A 20,195-nucleotide genomic window follows, 5' to 3' on the forward strand; every position below is an offset into this window, starting at 1 on the left:
CCAGCTCCCTCTCCCCCAGCACTCCAGGGCTGGGAAGGCTGGGGCCAACTGGTGCTCCAGCCATCTAGGAGGGTTGGGGCTGCATGGTGCTCCAGAGCCAGGAAGGCTAGGGCTGACCAGCTCTTTGGCTGGCTGGAAGGGCTGGGGCCACGCTATCCATTGGGATGAGGCTAGGGCACCTGGGATTGCTCTGGGCTGGGGCCACTAGCCTGGGCCAGGGGTTGGCTGCTTACGTGGTGGACAGACTTAGCTCCAAAGAGGGGGGAAAGGTTCACTGAAGGGGCAGGCCTAGAGGCTTGCCTTTCCCAGCTGGAGGTTCACCTACCACCCATGAGTTTACTGTCAAGTTATGAAACCCTCATTCCTATCTTTATTTGTACAGTTCTATGGGTCAGACTTCTGGGCATCAGGAAGGCAGATGGCAATTACCAGCAGATGCAGAAATAAACAGATTAACTTTAAAGCAGCATTTTGTATCCAGGGACAGTTGTATATTTTAAGCAAAGTACATAAAGACAAACAGAGTAAATATATTTGATTTATGAGTTCATCTGCTCCTGCTACTTATTTCTGGACTACAGTAATATAACTGATCTGACACAATTTTCCCAGCAATCAATTGTACTGTCACAAACAAAACATGATAACATCAGGAGTAGAGCAGGAATGGTTAAAATTCAAAATGTAGATTTTATTTTCATGCTGATGACCCTAAGCAATAATAATGTGAACCGAGAAATTAAGGAAATGCGCTATCAAACACAATCAGATCTAAATAGAATGCTTTACAAGATGAACCAGTGAGTCCTGAAATTCAAATGACTATGTGGTACATAATGCCAGCTCCTGTGAAACAGATTGGCTACGTCTACACTGGCCCCTTTTCCGGAAGGGGCATGTAAATTTCACTAGTCGTCGTAGGGAAATCCGCGGGGGATTTAAATATCCCCCGCGGCATTTAAATAAAAATGTCCGCCGCTTTTTTCCGGCTTTTAAAAAAGCCGGAAAAGAGCGTCTAGACTGGCCCCGATCCTCCGGAAAAAGTGCCCTTTTCCGGAGGCTCTTATTCCTACTTCAAAGGGCGCTTTTTCCGGAGGATCGGGGCCAGTCTAGACGCTCTTTTCCGGCTTTTTTAAAAGCCGGAAAAAAGCGGCGGACATTTTTATTTAAATGCCGCGGGGGATATTTAAATCCCCCGCGGATTTCCCTACGACGACTAGTGAAATTTACATGCCCCTTCCGGAAAAGGGGCCAGTGTAGACGTAGCCATTAGGTGTGAGAGGTATTGTAGAACAAAGAGAGAAGAAGATGATATTTTGGAGAGTGGACATTAAAGGTTTGAAGAGTGAGGGAAAGCAAGGTTAGAACATTTGAGGTGAGTTTATGATAAATGGTGTTTTAAATTGAGGGCTCAGACAATCTAATAATTTTTTTCTAAATTCCTCTCCCCTCCCCCATTTTTAACACCTATGTTAATTATAGGTGGGTGAGAAAGCGTTTGAAGAACACAATTTATATAAGTGAAAGGGTTTTTTTTATATTAGCAACATCAGGCTAGTGGAGCATTAACTTGGCACATTTTAACACTGTGGTTTGATCCAAAGGTTTAAAGACCTTTTAACAGAAGAAAGGACCATTACATCACCTACTTTGACCTTATGTATATCACATGCCACTATATATTATCCTGTTACCCTTGTATACTTTTGTTTGGGTATGGCTAAATAACATTCTCCATACAAGTAGGGTTGCCAGGTGTCCGGTTCTGATTGAAAAGAGACCCTGGCAGTTCCAGGTCTAGTCAGTGGCAGCAGGGCTAAGGCAGGCTCCATGCAGCTTCCCCAGACATGGCAACATGTTCCTAAGGAGATACAGCCATGGGTTTCTGCACACTAGCCTCACCATGAGCACCGGCTCTGCAGCTCCTGGTGGCTGGGAACCATGGCCAATAGAAGGGGGAGAGGTGGGGCGCAGTGCCTATGAGAGGGAAAAGCATGGCGCTCCTGGCCCCTCCAACTCAGGTACATGTCACTGTTTCCTGGGAGCTGCCTGAGCCAAGTGCCACCTGGCCAGATCCTGCATCCCAAACCCTGTCTAGCACTCCACCCTCCTCCTGCCCCAGAGGTTGCACCCAATCCCCCTCCCAGAACCTGCACCCCAACCTCTTGACCCAACCCTGAGCTCCCTCTTGTACCCAACTCCATCCTAGAGCCTGAGTACACCCCCCTCTTGTGCCCTAGCCTCTCCCCCAGCTCAGAACTCCCTCACGCCTCCCACCCCCCAGCTTAGGCACCCTCCCTGAACCCCTCATCTGAGCCCCACCCCTCTCCAGCGCCGTGAAGACGAGTGAGTGTGGGGGGAGCGCTAGGGACGGGAGTGAGGGGGGGTGGGATGGAATCAGTGGGGCAGGGCGAGTCGAGGGCCGGTTGGGGCAAAGGCAAAGCAGGCGGTGCTGCCTTGATGTGAAGGCAGCAAGTGACAAAGTGTCCCCCACCCACTTCTCGGGGTACCCGGGACCGGGGGGGGGGGGAGGAAGTTGGGGAGCAAGAGGATTTGCTGAGACCCGGCAGGTTCCTGCGCTGGAGAGGAGCCGGGGGGGAGGCGAGGCTGCAGGCGGGAGACAGGGCGGGTCTGGCGGCGGGGAGAGGCACCAGGGCTGCCCGGGCCGCGCCCCTCCCGTCCGGGCTGGGTCTTTCGCGCCGCCTCCCCGGGGCCAGCCCCGCCCCACGCAGGAGGCGCCGCCCGCCGCTGCTGCCGGGAGCCCAGGCGGCGAGAGCAGCAGCGAGCGCAGCAGCTGCCGGAGCGAGCCCCGGGACCATGCCCGCCGCGGCGCCTCCCCCGCTGCACCCTCCGGTGGGGCCCGCGGGCTCGTGCTGCCCCTACGCCCACCACCCGGGTAAGTGACCCCGGCAGCGCCATCGCCCATCCAGCCCCCTGGGCAAGGACCGCCCCCCGCCTCAGGGCAAGGGACCCCCTGCCTGCGCTGGGTCCTGCCCCCTCTCTGGTGCATTAGCCGGTCCCCGGGGAGCTGTATGCTTCTGTTTTGCAAAGGGGAGCAAAAGGTCAAGAACCGTGTCCCCATCGCGCAGCGGGGCAGGGGAACTGGGTCTTGGATCAGCACTACGCTGTCCAGCTCACGTAGCACTTGAAAGACTAACAAGATGGTTTATTAGGTGATGAGCTTTCGTGGGCCAGAGCCACTTCCTCAGATCAAATAGTGGAATAAAAAAAAAGCTCATGTTGGGCACCCTTGATGGGGAGAAGATGGTGGGTGGTGGTGGCCCAGGGCTTAATTAAGTTTCAAAAGAGATCGGATATTGCGAACGGGATATTCGTATTAACCATATAAGAGGAAATATTACAATTAAGTCTCAAAGGCATAGTCATGTTAATCCGTATCTGCAAAAAACGAGTCCTGAGGCACCTTAAAGACTAGCACATTTATTTGGGCATACACTTCCTTTTTAAAACCCAGTTCATCTCATGCATTGTTTACTCAAAACCAAATAAATCATATGGTAGTCTTTAAGGCATTATAGTTAAATAAGAGCTTTGGAAGGAATGTAAACACCCTCTCCCTGTTTTTCCAAACTTTGGGACAGAAGCCAATCCCTGATTACCATTGATTTAAGAAGAAACTTTCTTTAGCCATCACTTCCTATCACAGTTCTCTCTTCTGAGGCAGGTGGGACAGTCCACCCTCAGAATAGGATACAGAACTGGATCAGTCATGGATCTGTTTTTATGGCAGCTGCTATGTTACTCTGTGAAAATCCATGTTGTGCTTGATGGCTGCCCTACTGCAGTGAAGCCAAGCCTTTAGGGCAGTTTAAGGGAGTATCTGCCATGGAGAGGATGTGCTTGTATTTAATTTGGCCAGGGACACAACTGCAGGTTCTTGGTGTCTCTAAAGCCTCTGACTGTCAAAAACTGGAACTGGGCTACAGGGGATGAATCACTCGATAATCACCCTGTTCTGTTAATTTCCTTTAAAGCCATGATGTCCTGCCAGTTTTGAACATCATAGAGAACTAGCCACACTCAACTAGCCAAGTAGCCACATTGTTCAAGCCAACTAGCCACATTCAACTGGCCAAATAGTCACATGTGGCTATTGGGTAGTATGTTGGACACCATGGCTCTAAAGCGTCTGGTACTGGACACTGTCAGAAGGCAGATACTGGGCTAGATGGATTGTTGGTCTGAATCAGTATGGCCATTCTTTAGTTCTTCCCTCCTCACCCTACCAGAACTATTCTCCTAGTTACTTCCGCAGCTGCTTCCCTCTCCCCAAGACTTGAAGAATTTTTTTTATAGATGATTCCCTACTCTCTGAAGCTTCTAAATACTACAGTATTTTATCTATGAATCTCTCTTCTGGTTGTGAGTATTGTGATAAATCCCTGCTTCTCTGATTTATAATTGGATGATATCTCCGTATAGCTATAAAGCCAGCATTGTTGTTCATGAAATTTTGTTATATATAATTAAAGTAGTAGTTGCACCATGTATGGTGGGTTAAACAGCTCAAACCGTATAATAGAATATTATATAAAAGATTGGGGTAAACATTGGCATAAACTTAGGAGTGTCCAGCTAATCAAACTATGATAAATATTTTGCCTTTTTAAAATAATTGTCTGAAGCTGCTATCTCTGTCCATCTAAGAAGAATTAATACTATGTTCATTACTAAAGGATCTTTTCTCCACCCCCCCCCCCAAAAAAAAAGAGAGAGAGAAAGAAGTGATGTGATAAACAATAAAAGCCAGTGACGGTATTTAACTGCAGGGTCCACAGGAAATGGTGAAAAAGACCACTTGATTTTTTTTTTTTTGCTGTGTCTTGCAGAAAATTTACCTTTTCCCGGGCTCTAAGGCCATTTAAAAAGTCATAAATGATATATGATAGTTTTAAATTCACAGGGTAAAATTCATGTTGTATTGTTCAGACAGGTATCAGCAGGGTTCCTTTATGTTACAATAAGAGCCCAAGAGTAGAAATTACTTGTGTCTGGAAACATTCAACCTCTTGTAGTATAATCTCTTTGCAGTATATGCATTAAAAGAATGTAATCCAGTGGACCGATAAAGAGCAAACAAGCTTTGTAAAATTAATTGCCTTGCTGTACAGAGATTTAGGTTGAACATACAATTGTGCAATAACATATTTAAGAATTGTGTACTAGCCTTCAGTTTTTAGTTGTCTTGGAAGTAACTAGCAGGGCAACCCTCATATTCAAAAGGTGGAAACACTGTCACATGCCATGCATGTCAAAAGCAGATTCTTGGACATAGGGTGTGGAGATACATGAATAAACATGTGGACAGAGTTTAAGGCTTTACTCTAGCACTGAACCCCTCTGATTCCCCTAGTTATTTCAGCTTACGAAAACAGAGTTAAATTTGTACACTATAAAAATGAATAGTTATATATGGACGTGGTTCTTTCATTTTTGTGTTATGGGGTTTCTTGAAGTTTCCTCAAGAAAATGTGCAATATCCTGTGAGAGAGAGAACACCGGAATAGATGGATGGATCATTGGTCTGAAGTGGTAGGGCAATTTTCTGCTTCTCTGATCACAACACATGAAAAACTCCCTAGTAATGATATTTTGTCCAAATATGCTAAAAGGTTCCTTAAAAAAAACAAAACAAAATGATAAAACCCTATCTTAGGAAAAATCACTCAATTTCAGAAGTGCCAACTATATTGTGGATTATTTCAGAATTTGCAGTATGGCTTAGAACCAAGAATTGTTTGTTTGGAGTATTTTTGCCACCTACTGAGACGCTTGTCCAATTCATGATTGTTTTGCTGTACTGCAGCTTCTGCTCTGACATTCTTTTCTGTCTGCCCTTCTGTGATTTTTGATTGTATGTTTCATGCATTCTTTTTCCATGGAGATTAGTCTGAAAAAAAATCAAAGGAATTAAATTATTCATAAAATAAGTAAAAACAAAGTAATTGAGACACAGGTAAGTTATTTTAAGTTTTTCTCTGTTTCTGGAGCTAGATAAGTGGGAACCATGGAGAAGTATTTGCAAATAAAAAAAAATTCCTATGCGCTGATGGTTTCCAAGGAAATACTTCCTGGCAGCAAAGGATGGGGCGGGAGGTAGGGGAGAAGAAGGCTTAGTTGGAAAAATGTAAACATGAAAGTGAATGTCCTAGAATAAATTAAAAATATTGGGGTAATATTCCCTTTCTGAAGTCAATGACATGGGCATCAAAGCACAATGTCCTTCCCCCATCTCCCTTACTTTTTTTCTAGCTATCCTTTCCCATCCTTTCTGTTTTTCAGGTTTTTTTTCCCTTCTCTCCCACTTGGAATGAAGTTTAATTCCTAGACATATTGGGAGCAATACACTTATGAGAATATAAAAAACAGCCTTCGAGTGATATAAAATGCTCAAAAAGGCTTCCTGGACTAAATTGTAAAATGCAGCTGTCATCTGTTCAACAGCTGTTCTATATTTCCCCTCTTAACCCATTCAGTTGATGCTGTCTTTTCCTTTTCTTGTCAGGAAACTGACAAATTCCTGACTGATGTAGACTGGGTGTGGTGGTATTTGGATCTGTTGATGGGTAAGAGACAGGGATTTCCTGATTGGAGGGGGGGAGGGTTAGATCAGGTTAGGATATGCTTGGGTTAGTCTCCTTGTGTCATCAGTGGAGTGCGCCTTTTCTTTAGCATTGCTTCCGTGAGCTGTGTTCCAACATTGCTGCTTCACCAGCTCCAAGGAATCCAAGGGAATATCCACATTGCTAGAGATAAATCAATTTCCCTTGTTCTGTCCTCATTCCATTTAGTCTAACATTGTAAGCATTAGCTGTTTGGCTTTCCACAGGGACAAACATGTGTGGAAAAAGTGAATAATCATACTTCAGTGGGTGTCTTTCCTTATCTTTCAACAGTTTTAGGTCTGATTGGTTGGGATGCTGCTACTGTTGTTACCCCCTGTGCTTTGTCTCGATTGTCACTGAAATACTTGAAAACATTCGAAGTCTGTCTATGTACTCTCAAAAATGTATTTAGCATCTGGGCAGTACTGTGAAATTTAATTTAGAGTATTATTATTGTGCTCCTTGGATCAGCCTATTAAAGAACTGAAGCAGGGGTGAGGAACCTCAGGCCCAGCTCCCAGCTGGCCTGGATCGGGCCCTCCAGGCTCAGGGATTTCTCCCCCCCCCCAGCATTGGGGAACCCATGCTGGTGCTCCAGCCTCCCCCCCACCCCCCTCGCTTCCTCATCACAGGGCTGTAGCACACATAATCTACCAGCCTGGGCCCCCTAGGCTCTGGTGTGCAAGGGGAATTTCTCCTCAATCAGGGGCCACGTCACTGAGGGTTTATTTTGTATTTATTAATATTTTCCTTCTCACTTGTGTGTGGTCCCACAATTCATTTTTCTGTGTGTCAGCGGCCCCGCCCCAAAGAGGTTCCCCACTCCTGAACTAAAGCTTTAGTGAGGACAAGCCTGCCACTGCTGCTCTTGGATAGGTGGGCTATCCTAAGGGAAAATATCTTCTACCCGCTTAAGAAAAAATGAAAAAGGGAAATTACTTATGTGATTGATTCCAGTATGCACTTGAGATGTCCATGATACTTGGCAGTTGTTAACTTACCTAGAAGTAATTTGCCTTCATTGCAAATAAAAATCAGGTACATTTTCAAGCTTCTCTCTGTTTCTAATGTAATTTACTCAGTTTAATTATTGCAAGAATGCAAAGCAATTAACTGTGTTAAGTAGTCCAAGAAGCTTTCAGTAATCATTTTGAAAACACGATCTCCTACTCAATTAGTATTTGCCTGCTTGAAAAAAAATTGAAATTTGTCATTTTCATGCCATCCTAAACAATGAAGTTAATAAAAATATTTAGAAATTAATGGCTTGAAAAATCTTGATTTTTTTTTTTAACTCCGTCATTATACTTTTAAATATAATTAGCACTGGTTCACATTTGTTCTTGCACAGTTGTTCCAAAGCAGTTTTTTTAAATGGTCATGCCATTCTTTATGTGGTTCTATTCGTAAAAAGAAATGGTATAATACTAAGTTTGAGGGCAGCCCATGTTTTGTGTCTTGAGGCTACTTATCCACTACAGAACTTTTTTGGCAGAGCTATTTCAGTTGTGGTTTGAAAAAAGCCCACCTAGCTTCACCGAGATGGCTAATCGTGTTTGTGCAACTGTGCTGTCAAAGAGTGATTTTTATTGACTGAGCTAATGTTGGCAAAAAAAATCTCTGTTTGTTGGCATATGCTAAGTCTACATTAGGTATATTGAATAGTTGTATTCAATGCTGGTATATTGAATAGTTGTATAAGCGAATCCTGTGTAGTATACATTAGCTCTGAGTGACTATCAGGTTTGCTTAGTTTACAAATAAAATAATCATTTATCTAATTGCCAATTCTGCAAACTAAAGATGGGATCTGATAGTCAAGCTGGGCCTTTATTTCCTTAAGCAACATCACCACAAGTAATAAAGGTTCTGCAGGCCTAATTATGCCTTCAGTTGACACCTGTGGGTACTCTTTTTTAAATTGAATTTGCTCAAGAGTAACTGAATCATTCTCTAGGTGGAATTTAGGAATTCAATAAAGAAGAAGTAGAATCGAGCTCCTTCTCCCATAGCTGTGTTGGCTACCAGGAGCGTAACATTTATGAACATCTGGAGAGCAGATCCGATGATTCAGAAGTGCCATTTTAAAACCTTGCTTTAGTGTAGTGCTTTATTTTAATTTATTTTTGACATTTTGAGGTGTTGTAGTCTAAAAAAGAAGCATTAGAAAACCTCTTTAAAAATTTAACTGGCTTATATTTTGCATAGATGTGATGCACCGCAAAATAAATAACAGTCATTTGGAGACAAGTGAAGTTCAAAGCTATTAAGTTCTGACTTTGCATAAAATATTAAAAAGAACATTCTGCAACTGCTCACTTATTTTTGTGTTTTTATTTTAAATGGTAGCTCATATTTTACTCAAATAATGCACTTGCCTCACAAGCTCTATGTGCATCTATGGTCTGGCACTGTTCATTGTTTTTTTAAATAACTGGGAAGAGAAATTGCCTGATGGACTATGGATTGTTTGCATTAGGGATGTTAACGTTTAATCATTTGCACGATTAACTGATAAGCGTGGGATTACAGGTTAATTCTAATGACTACACCCCCACTCCTCCCTTGCTGCCTCTGTATCAGAGGCAGCAAAAGGGAGGAGAGGTAGGAGCTGGTGCCTGTGGGAAGCCTGCTCCCGCAGAACTGCCTGCCCCTCCTTTGATAGAGAGGAAGCAGCGTGGAGGATTGGGGGAGGGGGAAAGGTAGGAGATGGTACATGCAGGAACCTGGCTTTCAGGCCGGCTCCCCATGCATATCAGCTCCCACCGAACTGCCTGCCCCCCCTCTATGCTGCTGACTTCCATAGAGGCAGGAGCCAGTGCTCCCTTTGCACTGGTGCCTTTATAGAGAGGCAGCAGCACAGGGGATGGGACAGGCAGGATCTGGTAGACATGCGAAGAAGCTTTCAAGCTGCTCCCTGTATGTATTGGCCCACACAGCTTCCTGCCCCCCACGCTGCTGCCTCTTTATCAGAAGCAAGGGAGTCAGGAGCTGGTGCTCATGGGGAGCTGGCTCCCATTTCTCCTCCCACGTGCATACATGTAACCACTAAAAAAAATCCAGCGTTTACACAATTACAAGTTAGTAAACATCCCTAGTTTGCATAAATCTCTACCTACCTAAACTCAATCAAAACATCGAGTTCAAAAACCAAAACAGGAAACCAAACTCTGTAGATAGACTCCCTTTGCCCAATTTTGTCATACCACTGGGACAAAAGCCTGAATCAATAAATGGGGTTTTGATACCATAACAGTTACTATGCTTGCGGGGTCTCCAGTGTGTGTGGCACATCACAGACAGCCCCTTGAGGTTGAGGCTCCTCCCAGATAAGAAGGACCCATGTTTCAGGCAGTAGAAGCTAAACATGTTTTTCGGTCAGCAGCAGGAGGGGAGCTTTCTCTGTAATCCCTTCCAGCAATAATTAGCTGTTATTTTGTTTGAGCTCTCATCTGTGTTATCATTTTGGGGCCTACACCAGCTTGTGTTAACCCACTTGTAAATGCTACACTTAAGAGACTGGGGTCATGCTACACCTACACTGTTCCCAGTAGATTTGACAATCTTGGGCTTAGCCTGACCTATCGGGAGCATGAGTTCATGGGCCATGCACTATAGACATCCCGTAGCCCATCCTCAGGTACTTAAAATTAGAAAGCTTGAAGAGATTAGAGAGAAAAATATTTTCCCTTTTGCACTTTGTTTACTTTGTGGGTTTCTCCACACTTTGTGCACAAACTATCATGACATCTCATGTTCATATTCTGCACCAGGAGTGGGAGGAACTCATTTATTCCTCAGGCTCTGCAGAGGAGCTTACGAGTGGCTGCAAGATTCAGCGCCGGGAAGGGAGCTCTGGTTGATCAGACCTGACTTTTTCGGATTCGCGACCCGTTCGCTCTTGGTCTAATCAACCAGGGTTCCCTCCCCAGTGCTGAATCTTGCTGCCGCTCGTTAAGCTCCGAAAGGGGAACACCGGTCATAAGTTGCAATGAAAAATCCAAAAGGAAAGACATAAAGAAAAGAATATCTCTCTGAATCTAAACAATGTTTCTATCCATCTTGATGTGAGTATTATATAGGTATAACTGATAACTCCACAAATTGTTCTAAAGTATCTTTGGAGGGTATAGCTGTAGGAGGGGTTATTGTTCTCATTTTATTTGTACTGTTTTTTCTATTCTTTATTTGTATGTTATGCTGTACTTTTGAAAGAGTATGGGATCTTTTGAAAAAGGATTTTTTTTTTCAAAAGAACCCCATCTAGGCAGCGATTTTACTTTTGAAAAGCCCTTTTTCGAAAGACTATGTGGCCGCCATTTTGCAAATGAAGCGTAGGAAATTCAAATCCCGGCTTCATTTGCAATTTCGATCTTTCTAATTTACATCCCTCTTTTGAAAGAGGGGTGTAGTTTAGACATACCCTAAAAGTAAAGGACTTCAGCTCTTTTATTTCAGAAGATGATAGAACAGTGGTTTCAATAGTACTAGACTAAAGTATTTGAAGGACTACATAGTTCCATGGGTGAAACAGGTCACTGCAGATATGGTTATCTGAAAACAACTGATGGCAGAGATCATCTCTTAAGTATGCATACTTGATCTGCACTCAATTCAGAACAGTCCTTTACATGTCCTGGTTTCTTTAAGTAATTCACACAGGTTACCAATGTGCATCAGCTGTTATCTGTAGGATGTAATCAGAATCTTGCAGAATTATTCTGCCCTGATCTCCTGTTCCTTACTGTAAATTATTAACTCTTGCAATGCTAGTATACTCTGTATGTGTACAAGAGAGAGTAGGAAAGGGGAGCAGAGGGGGAAGGACACAATATAACAAGTCTCCTGAACGTATTAAATTAGATGGAAATAAAACGTGATCACAGGCATCCTTTTACAGTAAGTAAATTTTACATAGGTATTGTTTACACAGTCACTACAGCTGGAAACACTAGCCTGTTAGTCTGGGTTTGGAATAGTTTTTGTTCAAATATATAGCATTTCAGTTGCAAAGATTACTCTTAAAAGCCAGATATTGATTACAGGTTGGGACTGGAAGAGAGGGGATGCTGGAAGTGGGTTTGCTGGGGATACTGACACGGCAGTTAGGGGACAAGGTGAGAGGCTAGAACTAGTTGGCCTTGAAGACTGAGAAACAAGGTGGTGACTGGTACTAGGAGCTGGTGAGGAAAACTGTGTGTGTGTGTGTGTGTGTGTGTGTGTGTGTGTTAGTTGAGGGCAGATACTGAAACAATATTTTTGTGCTTTTTCAGTTGAATGTCAATTTCCATCCATCCAAATAGAATTCAGCACAAATCTTAAGTAAAAAAGTCTCAGAGGATTAGTCGTGTTAGTCTGAGGAAGTGGGTTTTGCCCACGAAAGCTCATGATACTATATATATATAATATATATATATATAATATATATATATGTATGTATATGTACAGGGCTTGCCAAGCAGCGGCGAGCCCTGCTAGCCAGCCGCGCGGAACCGCACCCTGCGCATGTGCAGACTGTGCTGTGCATGCACAGACTGTGCTGCACATGCGCTGCGTGGCTGTGCCTGGCTAAAATCTACTCTCCACGGGCGAGTAGATTACATTAATTGTCGAGCCCTGTATATGTATATATATTTGTTAGTCACTAAGGTGCTACAGGACTACTTGTGTTTTCCTTGGTTAAAAAAAAAGTAATAATCTTTTAGACAAGAAAAATTCATCATTCACCATTTTGTAACAGAAAAATTAAAATTATGTTAAGCTACGGAATTACTTAAATACATGTGAACTGATACAATGTTCTCCAGATTAAGAAAAAGTAGTACTGAATATAGATAGCATAAAGCCCATATTTAGTTGCACATCAAAATTGGTTAATGATTACCAACCTATAAGAAAAAAATGTTTATTTGAGATTAACTAAAAAGTACAAATGGAAACCAAAATTTAAAGTATTTCCTGTTTGCCAATTTAAATCACAATTAAAATTGGTGAAGTAAATCACTTGGATTTTAATCAGTCTTCCCCGGTTATATCCTTATTGATAGTTATTCATGTTGTTAGTTAGTTATTTGGATAGTCACTACTGTTCTTATGTATTTTTCTTCCTATGTATTTCTACATATCCTCCCTACCCTGCTTCCATAGGGCTCTGCTATCCCCCAGGTCTGCTCCCTCCCCAATAGAAATGGATACTCTTTAAATGTCTCTTTGCATAACTTCATGGCCCCCTGTACTCAGCTTGGCTTACCCCAATACTGACTCTCCCTAGCTTTGCTTCCTTCTTATGTTTGCCAACAACCTCATTCAACATCTTCCTGTCACCTACCAAGTCCTCAAAATCCCTGACACATTCAGCTTTGACATGTGGATAAGAACAGGTTAAAACTCTCTAAATCAGGATTCTCTGGTCTGGCAACATCTGTGGTCCAGCATGGACGTTGAAAGACCAGAGAGTCTTGGTGGAGAGCCAACAGCAGGCAGCCCCGTGGGACTGGCAAGTCAGTGGGCTGCCTGCAGCGAGCTGCCACCAGGGCCTCCAGCATGTGGCAGCACAGCTGCCTAGTGGTGGCCCAGAGCTCTGGCACATGACTGCCTGGCAGAGTTGGCAGGGCAGTGGGGCTGGCAGCAGGTAGGGAGCTGGCCAGGAGGCCAATGGGCTGAGCCAGGGTGGGGAAAGCCCATGGCAGGGGGGACAGAAATGACCTCCCCTGATCTGGCACAATCCCTTATCCGGGACTAATCATGTCCCGAGGGTGCCTGATCAGGGAGGTCCAATCTGTATTGACATTTGTTTTATACCCATGGTATTACATATAAAAAGATAGATTCATGTTAGCATGTACCAGGACCAGGTCTCTGCCCCTGCCACAGTAGGTCACAAGAAGAATATTGAAAGAAGAAATGCTTCATTGGCTCTCCATGACTTCAACATATCTCCCACAAAAGTGGTTTGGATGCTTACTCCAAACTTTTTTCTTTACATCTTGCACAGATATACAGACAAGAATGAGTTTAAATTCTGGATTTAATGATTTTAACACTTCACATATTGTTCAGCTCTTTGTTCTCTTCTGCATACTCACACTAGAGTGCATACATGTTGTGCTGTGACATTGCTCAAAACATTTATTTTAGTGGTACCAGCTTCAGGAACTTCCATGCTAATCTTCCCTCAAAATCAGTAGACTTAAAATAATAACAATAAAACCTTCAAAACCCATCACTAACCTAAAGCACCCATAAGGCATGTTCTCTTATCCCTCTATGTATTCTTGCAAGATCCTCAAGACAAAGACATTGAACTTTTGTCTGTAGAATCCTATGCACATTTTTGGCACTAGGCTGGGAACTCTGTCAAACTTATCAAAAGCTTAGGAATCTACATATGCTATTCCAGTTTGTGATGAACCCCCTTCTCGCCCCTCGCCCCCCTCAAAAAAAGAAGTGTGTAACTGGGTAAAATGGACAATGTAAGCAGCTTCCAAGAAGCATGCTTGAAAAAGAGACATGATGGATGGAGGAGAAGGTGGAACCATATTAGAGAGTCAAAAAGAGGATTATGGACATGGGTTATTGCCTTAAAGAAGGTCTAGAGCAGTGAAGGGTAACCTAAGCTAGTGAGTGGGCCACATGAGAGGCCCTCCTTCATCTCAGTGGACCACAAGATTGTCCTAAACAAGACTGTCACCTGGGTTCAGGTAGTTTTGCTAACTGAGCTTACGTTCCTAGGGGTGTGCTGATGGAACCATAACAGCTCTTTAATTGGAGGCAGAGGGAACGCAAAACTCTCACAATGGTGTGTGCAGTCAGCATGCACCTCACTTCTCGTACCTCATGTACTCATACTCTAAATGCATGTCACTTTTGTAATACTGGTAGGAAAAAAACTATACAGACAAAAAGCAGCAGAGTCTGGCAACATTGTGTGTCACCCAACAGTAAACAAAATGTCTCATGGGCCACGTATAGTACACCAATGGGTGTCATGTGGCCCTGGGCCACAGGTTACCCACCACTGGCCTAGAGAGTGGGAAAAGAAAAAGGAGATTGTGGTAGGGATGTAAGTGACTAGTCAGCTACTGATAAACCTAGGCTTATTGGGTAGCCAGATCACTACTCGACTAGTCACTTCCTCCCCCCCCCACCCTTGCTGCCTCTGGGGGAGCAGGAGCCGGTGCTGGAAGGAGCCAGCTTAAAAGTTGGTTACCCTCAGCACCATCTCTGCAGACGTGCATGGAGTCTCGACTGCTGCGCCTCTGACCTTTAAAAGGTAGAGGCGCAGTGGGGAACCCAGGGCGAGAGTGGACTCAAGCAGTCCCCGCTCGCTCTGGGTTCTGACTGCTACACCTCGGTTGGGACATGATGTGAGTGGTATCTGCTTGAGTCTCCGTTTGTCCCAGGTTCCGACTCTGCACTTTAGGTGGCTCTTACTACATTTAAAAGGCAGAGGCACAGCTGGGATAGCCAGGATAGCGAGCACACTCCCCCATTGACTAATGGAGTAGTCAATGGAAATTCCATCTACTACTCAATTAGCTGATTAATTGAAATTTAACATCTCCAGATTGTGGTGTGGGAAGCTGCTGGGAAGGAATGAAGGGTGGGGCAGGAGGTAGTGTGTGAAGAGAGCTGATTTGTGTGGGGCCTTGAAAGTGAGAATAAGGAACTGAGTTGAATATAAAATGTGAGCAGAAGCTAGTGAAAGTATCTGAAGGGGGCTGGGCATCATCCCAGTGAAGGGAATGTCAGAAAGGTTTCCCAGCTGCATTCTGGTTGGAATGTGAAGGAGTAAGAAAAGAGTCAAGGAGATCCTAAAAAGGGGAGTTTACAGTAGGCAAAGAGCAGGAACCAGATCTGGAGGAGAGTTTTGCCATAAGGAACGGATCGATGTTGCGAAGAGAAAAAAACAGTAGGCATTAGGAATAATATTAGTTGAAGAGGAGGAAAGGAATAAAAACCAGTGCCAAAGTTGCCAACAGGATATTTGCCAACAGAGAGGGAGCAAGAGGCCCTATGAAGTTGTCGTGATGTTGATATGTGATATTTAATGTAATAAATGTTAGCAAATGTGTGGCATAAACTTGGAAACTTCCATTTAAAAATATTGTATCTATAAATTATCCCCTAAAAATGACTCTCTTCATCTTGGTGGGCGTTGATAATGGAATGTCTCTGTTAAAATACCACCTATTCATCAACATAACCAGGAGTTTTTAAATAAATAGGGTTTTTTTTCAGATTCTTGCAGTAGCACTGGTAGGAAGCCAAAATGATCTATAGAGAAGCATTGTGTTCATAGTTGCAAGAGAATAATGTGCTTTATCACCTTTGTCTTGCATTGTTTCCATACAGTGAAGTGGCATTTTTGGCAGTGGTGGATGCCTGTAGGTACAGGAAGTGTGGACATACATAGATGTGCATGAAATTCAAAACTTTATCAGTTCATAGAAATTGGCATGGTATGGACTCAGGGGCGGCCCTAGACTAGCTGCCAGCAACTGGCGCCCTAGGCGAACCATGCAATCGCCCCCCCCCCCGCCAAACCCAAGGGCAGATATCGACTGAGGGTTTTGGTTCTGTGCTGGGGAGAGGGGGGCTGGGAATGGAGTTCGGGGGCTGGGGGCCGGGGAGAGGGAACAGGGTGCCAGTCGGGGGAGAGATTCCCCTGTACCCGCCTCCTCCCAAGATCCCACCCCCCCCAGAGAGAAGCCGGCATGCGCCTCTCCCGGGGCGACTATCCCCCCGCGGAGCAGGGGAACCCCCCCCGCATTTCTCCTCCTCCCTCGGGGCCAACCCCCCCCCGCAGTGCAGGGGAACCCCCCCGCATTCCTCCTCCCCCGGGGGCAATCCCCCCGTGTTCCTTCTCCCTCGGGGATGACCCTCCCCCCTCCCGCAGGGCGGGGGAACCCCCCCTGCATTCCTTCTCCCCCGGGGCCAACCCTCCCCCCCCAGGGCAACCCTCCCTTGCTCCTCCTCCCCCGAGGCAACCTCCCCCCTGCAGGGTAGGGGAAACCCCCTGCGTTCCTTCTCTCCTGGGGCCAACCCTCCCCCCCGCTGGGTAACCCCCCCACGTTCCTCCTCCCCTGGGGCCGACTCCCCCCCCCACGCACAGGGGAAACCCCCCCCGTGCGCTGCCTCTCCCAGGACTTACCCCCCCTCCTGGCCGCAGGGTAGCCATGCTCCAGACGCCCCATGCAACTTGGTGCCCGAGGCGGCTGCCTAGTTTGCCTTTTGGCATGGGCCGCCCCTGTTTGGACTTCATTTATTGGAGAACTTCAGTTCTCTTTGTGAACGTTGTCCGAGAACTAAAATATTATCTGAATTACATCCATTCACAATAGGCTTCCATTCTGGGTAAAATATAAATACATGTGGCTGAAGAATTGACCTTTCAATAACCAGGACATCATCATGCGTATAAAATAAAGACAAAAATAACTCTCTCCCGTATATCATTGGGGATGAGTAATGCGTAGCACTTACATAACACTTTAGGCAGCTTGAAGAGATATTAGTACTTTTTCACAACACTCCTGCTGCGCAGAAGTAGCCTCTCTCATTTTACAGATGGAGAAAGTGAGACAGAACATTAAGTGACTTGCTGAAGGATACACAAAACAATCTGCTGCTGCTCCACGATTATAGCTGAGGAGCTTCTTTCTGTCTTTCTCATCACATTGCCCCCCCTCAGATGGGCTGTTTTAGGGAAAAGGAAAGATGCTGAAATACTATGCATGTAAGAATGGCTTTCTCTTTTATCCAAGGTTTAGGAAAGGAGACGACATGTTCTTCTTCACTTACTCAGAGGTAATGAAAGGAATAAGCAAAGATATGTAGTTTCATATGCTAAAGTTGTTCATGGAGATGAAAAGCAAAACACGATAGCCTTGAAATCTGCATGGTTCTAAGCACTCTCATGTTAACCTGTTGAAGTTAATGGGGCTACTCCTCTGCACTGAGACACAGGTTGAAGTGCTTTGTTGGATGGGGTCAGAATGCTTCATAAGAAAGAATGAATACTTCATAAGAAAATTGAGGTTGTAGAGAAAAATGTTTGAAGTATTGTGACTAAAGATATGCATTGGGCGAAGTAGGTCTTTTCCCATGAAAGCTCATGCCAAAATCATGAACTCATAGAACACTTGAACTGGAAGGGACCTTGAGAAGTCGTCAAGTCCAGTCCCCTGCCCTCATGGCAGGACCAAGCATCATCTAGACCAGGGGTTCCCAAACTTTTTGACTCAAGGACCAGTAAATCCATTTGCGAGCTTTCAGAGGACCGGTAACATTTATTTGCATATTCATTAAGCAAATTACAAATATGCAAATACGGTGGTTTTGGTCCTCCCAAAGCCCCCAGAGGCAGCTTTAGCAAAGCTTTTGATACGGTCACCCACAATATTCTTACCAGCAAGTTAAGGGAATATGGATTGGAAAAATGGACTGTAATCCAATAAAACTCTGCACCACCACATCATGTATTGAAAAGGGGCTCATTTATTTTCAGAAAGCTGACACCATCTTTGGAATTTTTTATCCATATTCTCATTCCGGCTGGTGAATGCACCAGGTTCTCTCCATTCTGACACATTGTAGTGCCTTTAAACCTCACTGTCAGCAGTGGGGATATTTAAAAGGCACTGCTTTTACATTTTTATTTAGGATCTGCGTGTGCCCTGAACTGTCCTGCTCACCGCTCAAAAATTTCCCTGTAGAATCCCAATGTCCAGATTTTGGGGAACTGCTGTCACCATCAAGTGCTTTTTTCCTAAAACCAGGGGTGAACACTTAAATCACACCCAGGGGTACCCCAAGCTATTTTGCCGCAAAAGAGCTTGCAAAAAATAAAAGAGAAAAACAAGCTGCTGTCTCTGGTAGCTGACCCCTCAGTCAGAGGCATGCAGATACACACAGGCAGACTTTCCAGGACACAATAATCAAATCATCACCTTACAAGAAGTGATTTTTATTACAAAACAAAAGATATACTTGATAAAGCATACTTGGTTGCTAGATGTTACAGAGCAACTAAGGAAAACAAAACAGAGAAAAAAAAGTCTGGTACAATGCTCATCAGCTGTTCCCAACTTTTTCCAGATGGGACCCATTTTGACAATTCAGGAAGGCTTGGTGACCCAAGGCAATTAAAAAACAGGGGGAGGAGGGAGGGCAGAGCCCTGGGGAGACACTTGGTGACCCTTTTGAAATGTAATGGTGATCCATATTTGGGTCCTGACCCATAGGTTGGGAAACCCTGGCTTAGATGGTAGTAAATGTGAAGGGGAGGCATAGATTCACACCCAGCAGTTCAAAACAAACCACAAAATAAATAAAAATTACCCTCAACATGATTGGATTCACATTTCCCTGGTATTCACTTCGAATGTTCTCTTTGTTCAGTCTACTCCCATGCCCTGAATTCCATGGGGAGGCCTGGTAGTCCTGCCTGGGTTGAAAGCATTCTGTGTGTCTCCGCTCCTGGTTTATCTCTCCCACACAAAGAAAGCAGGCAGGGAACCTATATCCAATTCAGATTTCAACCCTCTATCTCAATTGGTTCTCCCAGGCCCCTGGAAGACACTTTTGCTAGTTACCTGAGTTAACTCCTTAGTCACTGAGTACTGGTCAGCACTCCTCCTGTTCATGACAGGTGCCACAGGACTTCTTGTTGTTTTTGAAAAAAATTGAATACAGGATTTTTCATTATCACTGTCCAGTAATTGTTCTAGCTCATTAGCTACCATTTCATGTCTGATCCTCTTGTCTGCAAATATGACCATTTGGCCATATGATTGGGTGCTCAGAAGGCTCGGTAGTGTGCACTTCTGGCTTCTCTGTCAGAGTGGTAGAGATGCCTGTTCCTGACCTAAGCTGGGAATCTTTTGTTCTCCACCTGCATTTGGGTCTCAGCCCTTAAAAGTGCTTGGTAGAAGGATCCAGGCCTTCCTTCTCCACTGGGCCCCACCCCAGGACCCTGTCGGAAGCAACACCAGCTGGGTTCTCCTTGCAGAGAATCTAAATCTAGTACTCTGGGTTACTTCTGTTTAATTAGAAATGTGGTCCTATAAATCATTAAAAAAAAAACTGTCCAAAGGAACAGGTTCTGCAGGCTCTCAAAGGAGATGGTGGTGGGAGAAGGAACTGCCAGGGCCTTACCTGCTCTTTGGTCCCTTCTCAGGCTCAGCTTTCTGTCTGGCTTTTTAAAGAATGGTTCCTCTCTACTGCAGCTGGTCCACCATGCTTTGCCTAGCCTCCTGGATTCCTATTTACCTGCTTTTCCAGTTGGAGCATGCATGGCAGGCCCAGGCTATGTCTATACTAAAGAGGGTTTTTTAAAAAAAAAAAGACTGTTTTTCCAAAAAAAGTCACTTACGTCCACACTGCAATCGTGTTCTTTCGAAAAAAATCGAAAGAACTGAGGTTTTTTCCAACATTGGTAAACCTCTTTCTACGAGGAAGAAGCCTTTTTCTGAAAGAGCTCTTTCAAGCATGTGGGGACAGGGAAGAGGGAGCTCTTTCAAAAGAAGAGGAAAGAGGAAAAAACACAAGTGCCCCAGTGGCCACTCC

At 44.5% G+C, this 20,195-nt stretch overlaps 1 protein-coding gene across 3 annotated transcripts in view; it reads left to right on the top strand.

The window, feature by feature from the left end:
* Nucleotides 1–2,487: 2,487 nt before the first annotated feature.
* DCLK3 (doublecortin like kinase 3) overlaps nt 2,488–20,195 on the top strand; it is a 32,592-nt gene continuing 14,884 nt past the window's right edge. For 2 of the 3 annotated variants that reach the window (XM_075921804.1, XM_075921803.1), the window contains exon 1: nt 2,489–2,896. In XM_075921804.1, coding sequence (XP_075777919.1) covers nt 2,818–2,896 — 79 coding nt within the window. In that variant the 5' untranslated portion in view covers nt 2,489–2,817. Of the gene's footprint in view, nt 2,897–20,195 lie in introns of all 3 variants that reach the window. The other variant, XM_075921802.1, reaches the window with a different exon arrangement.

The sequence above is a fragment of the Pelodiscus sinensis genome, chromosome 2, assembly GCF_049634645.1.
Source record: "Pelodiscus sinensis isolate JC-2024 chromosome 2, ASM4963464v1, whole genome shotgun sequence".
Classification (NCBI taxonomy): Eukaryota; Metazoa; Chordata; order Testudines; family Trionychidae; genus Pelodiscus; species Pelodiscus sinensis.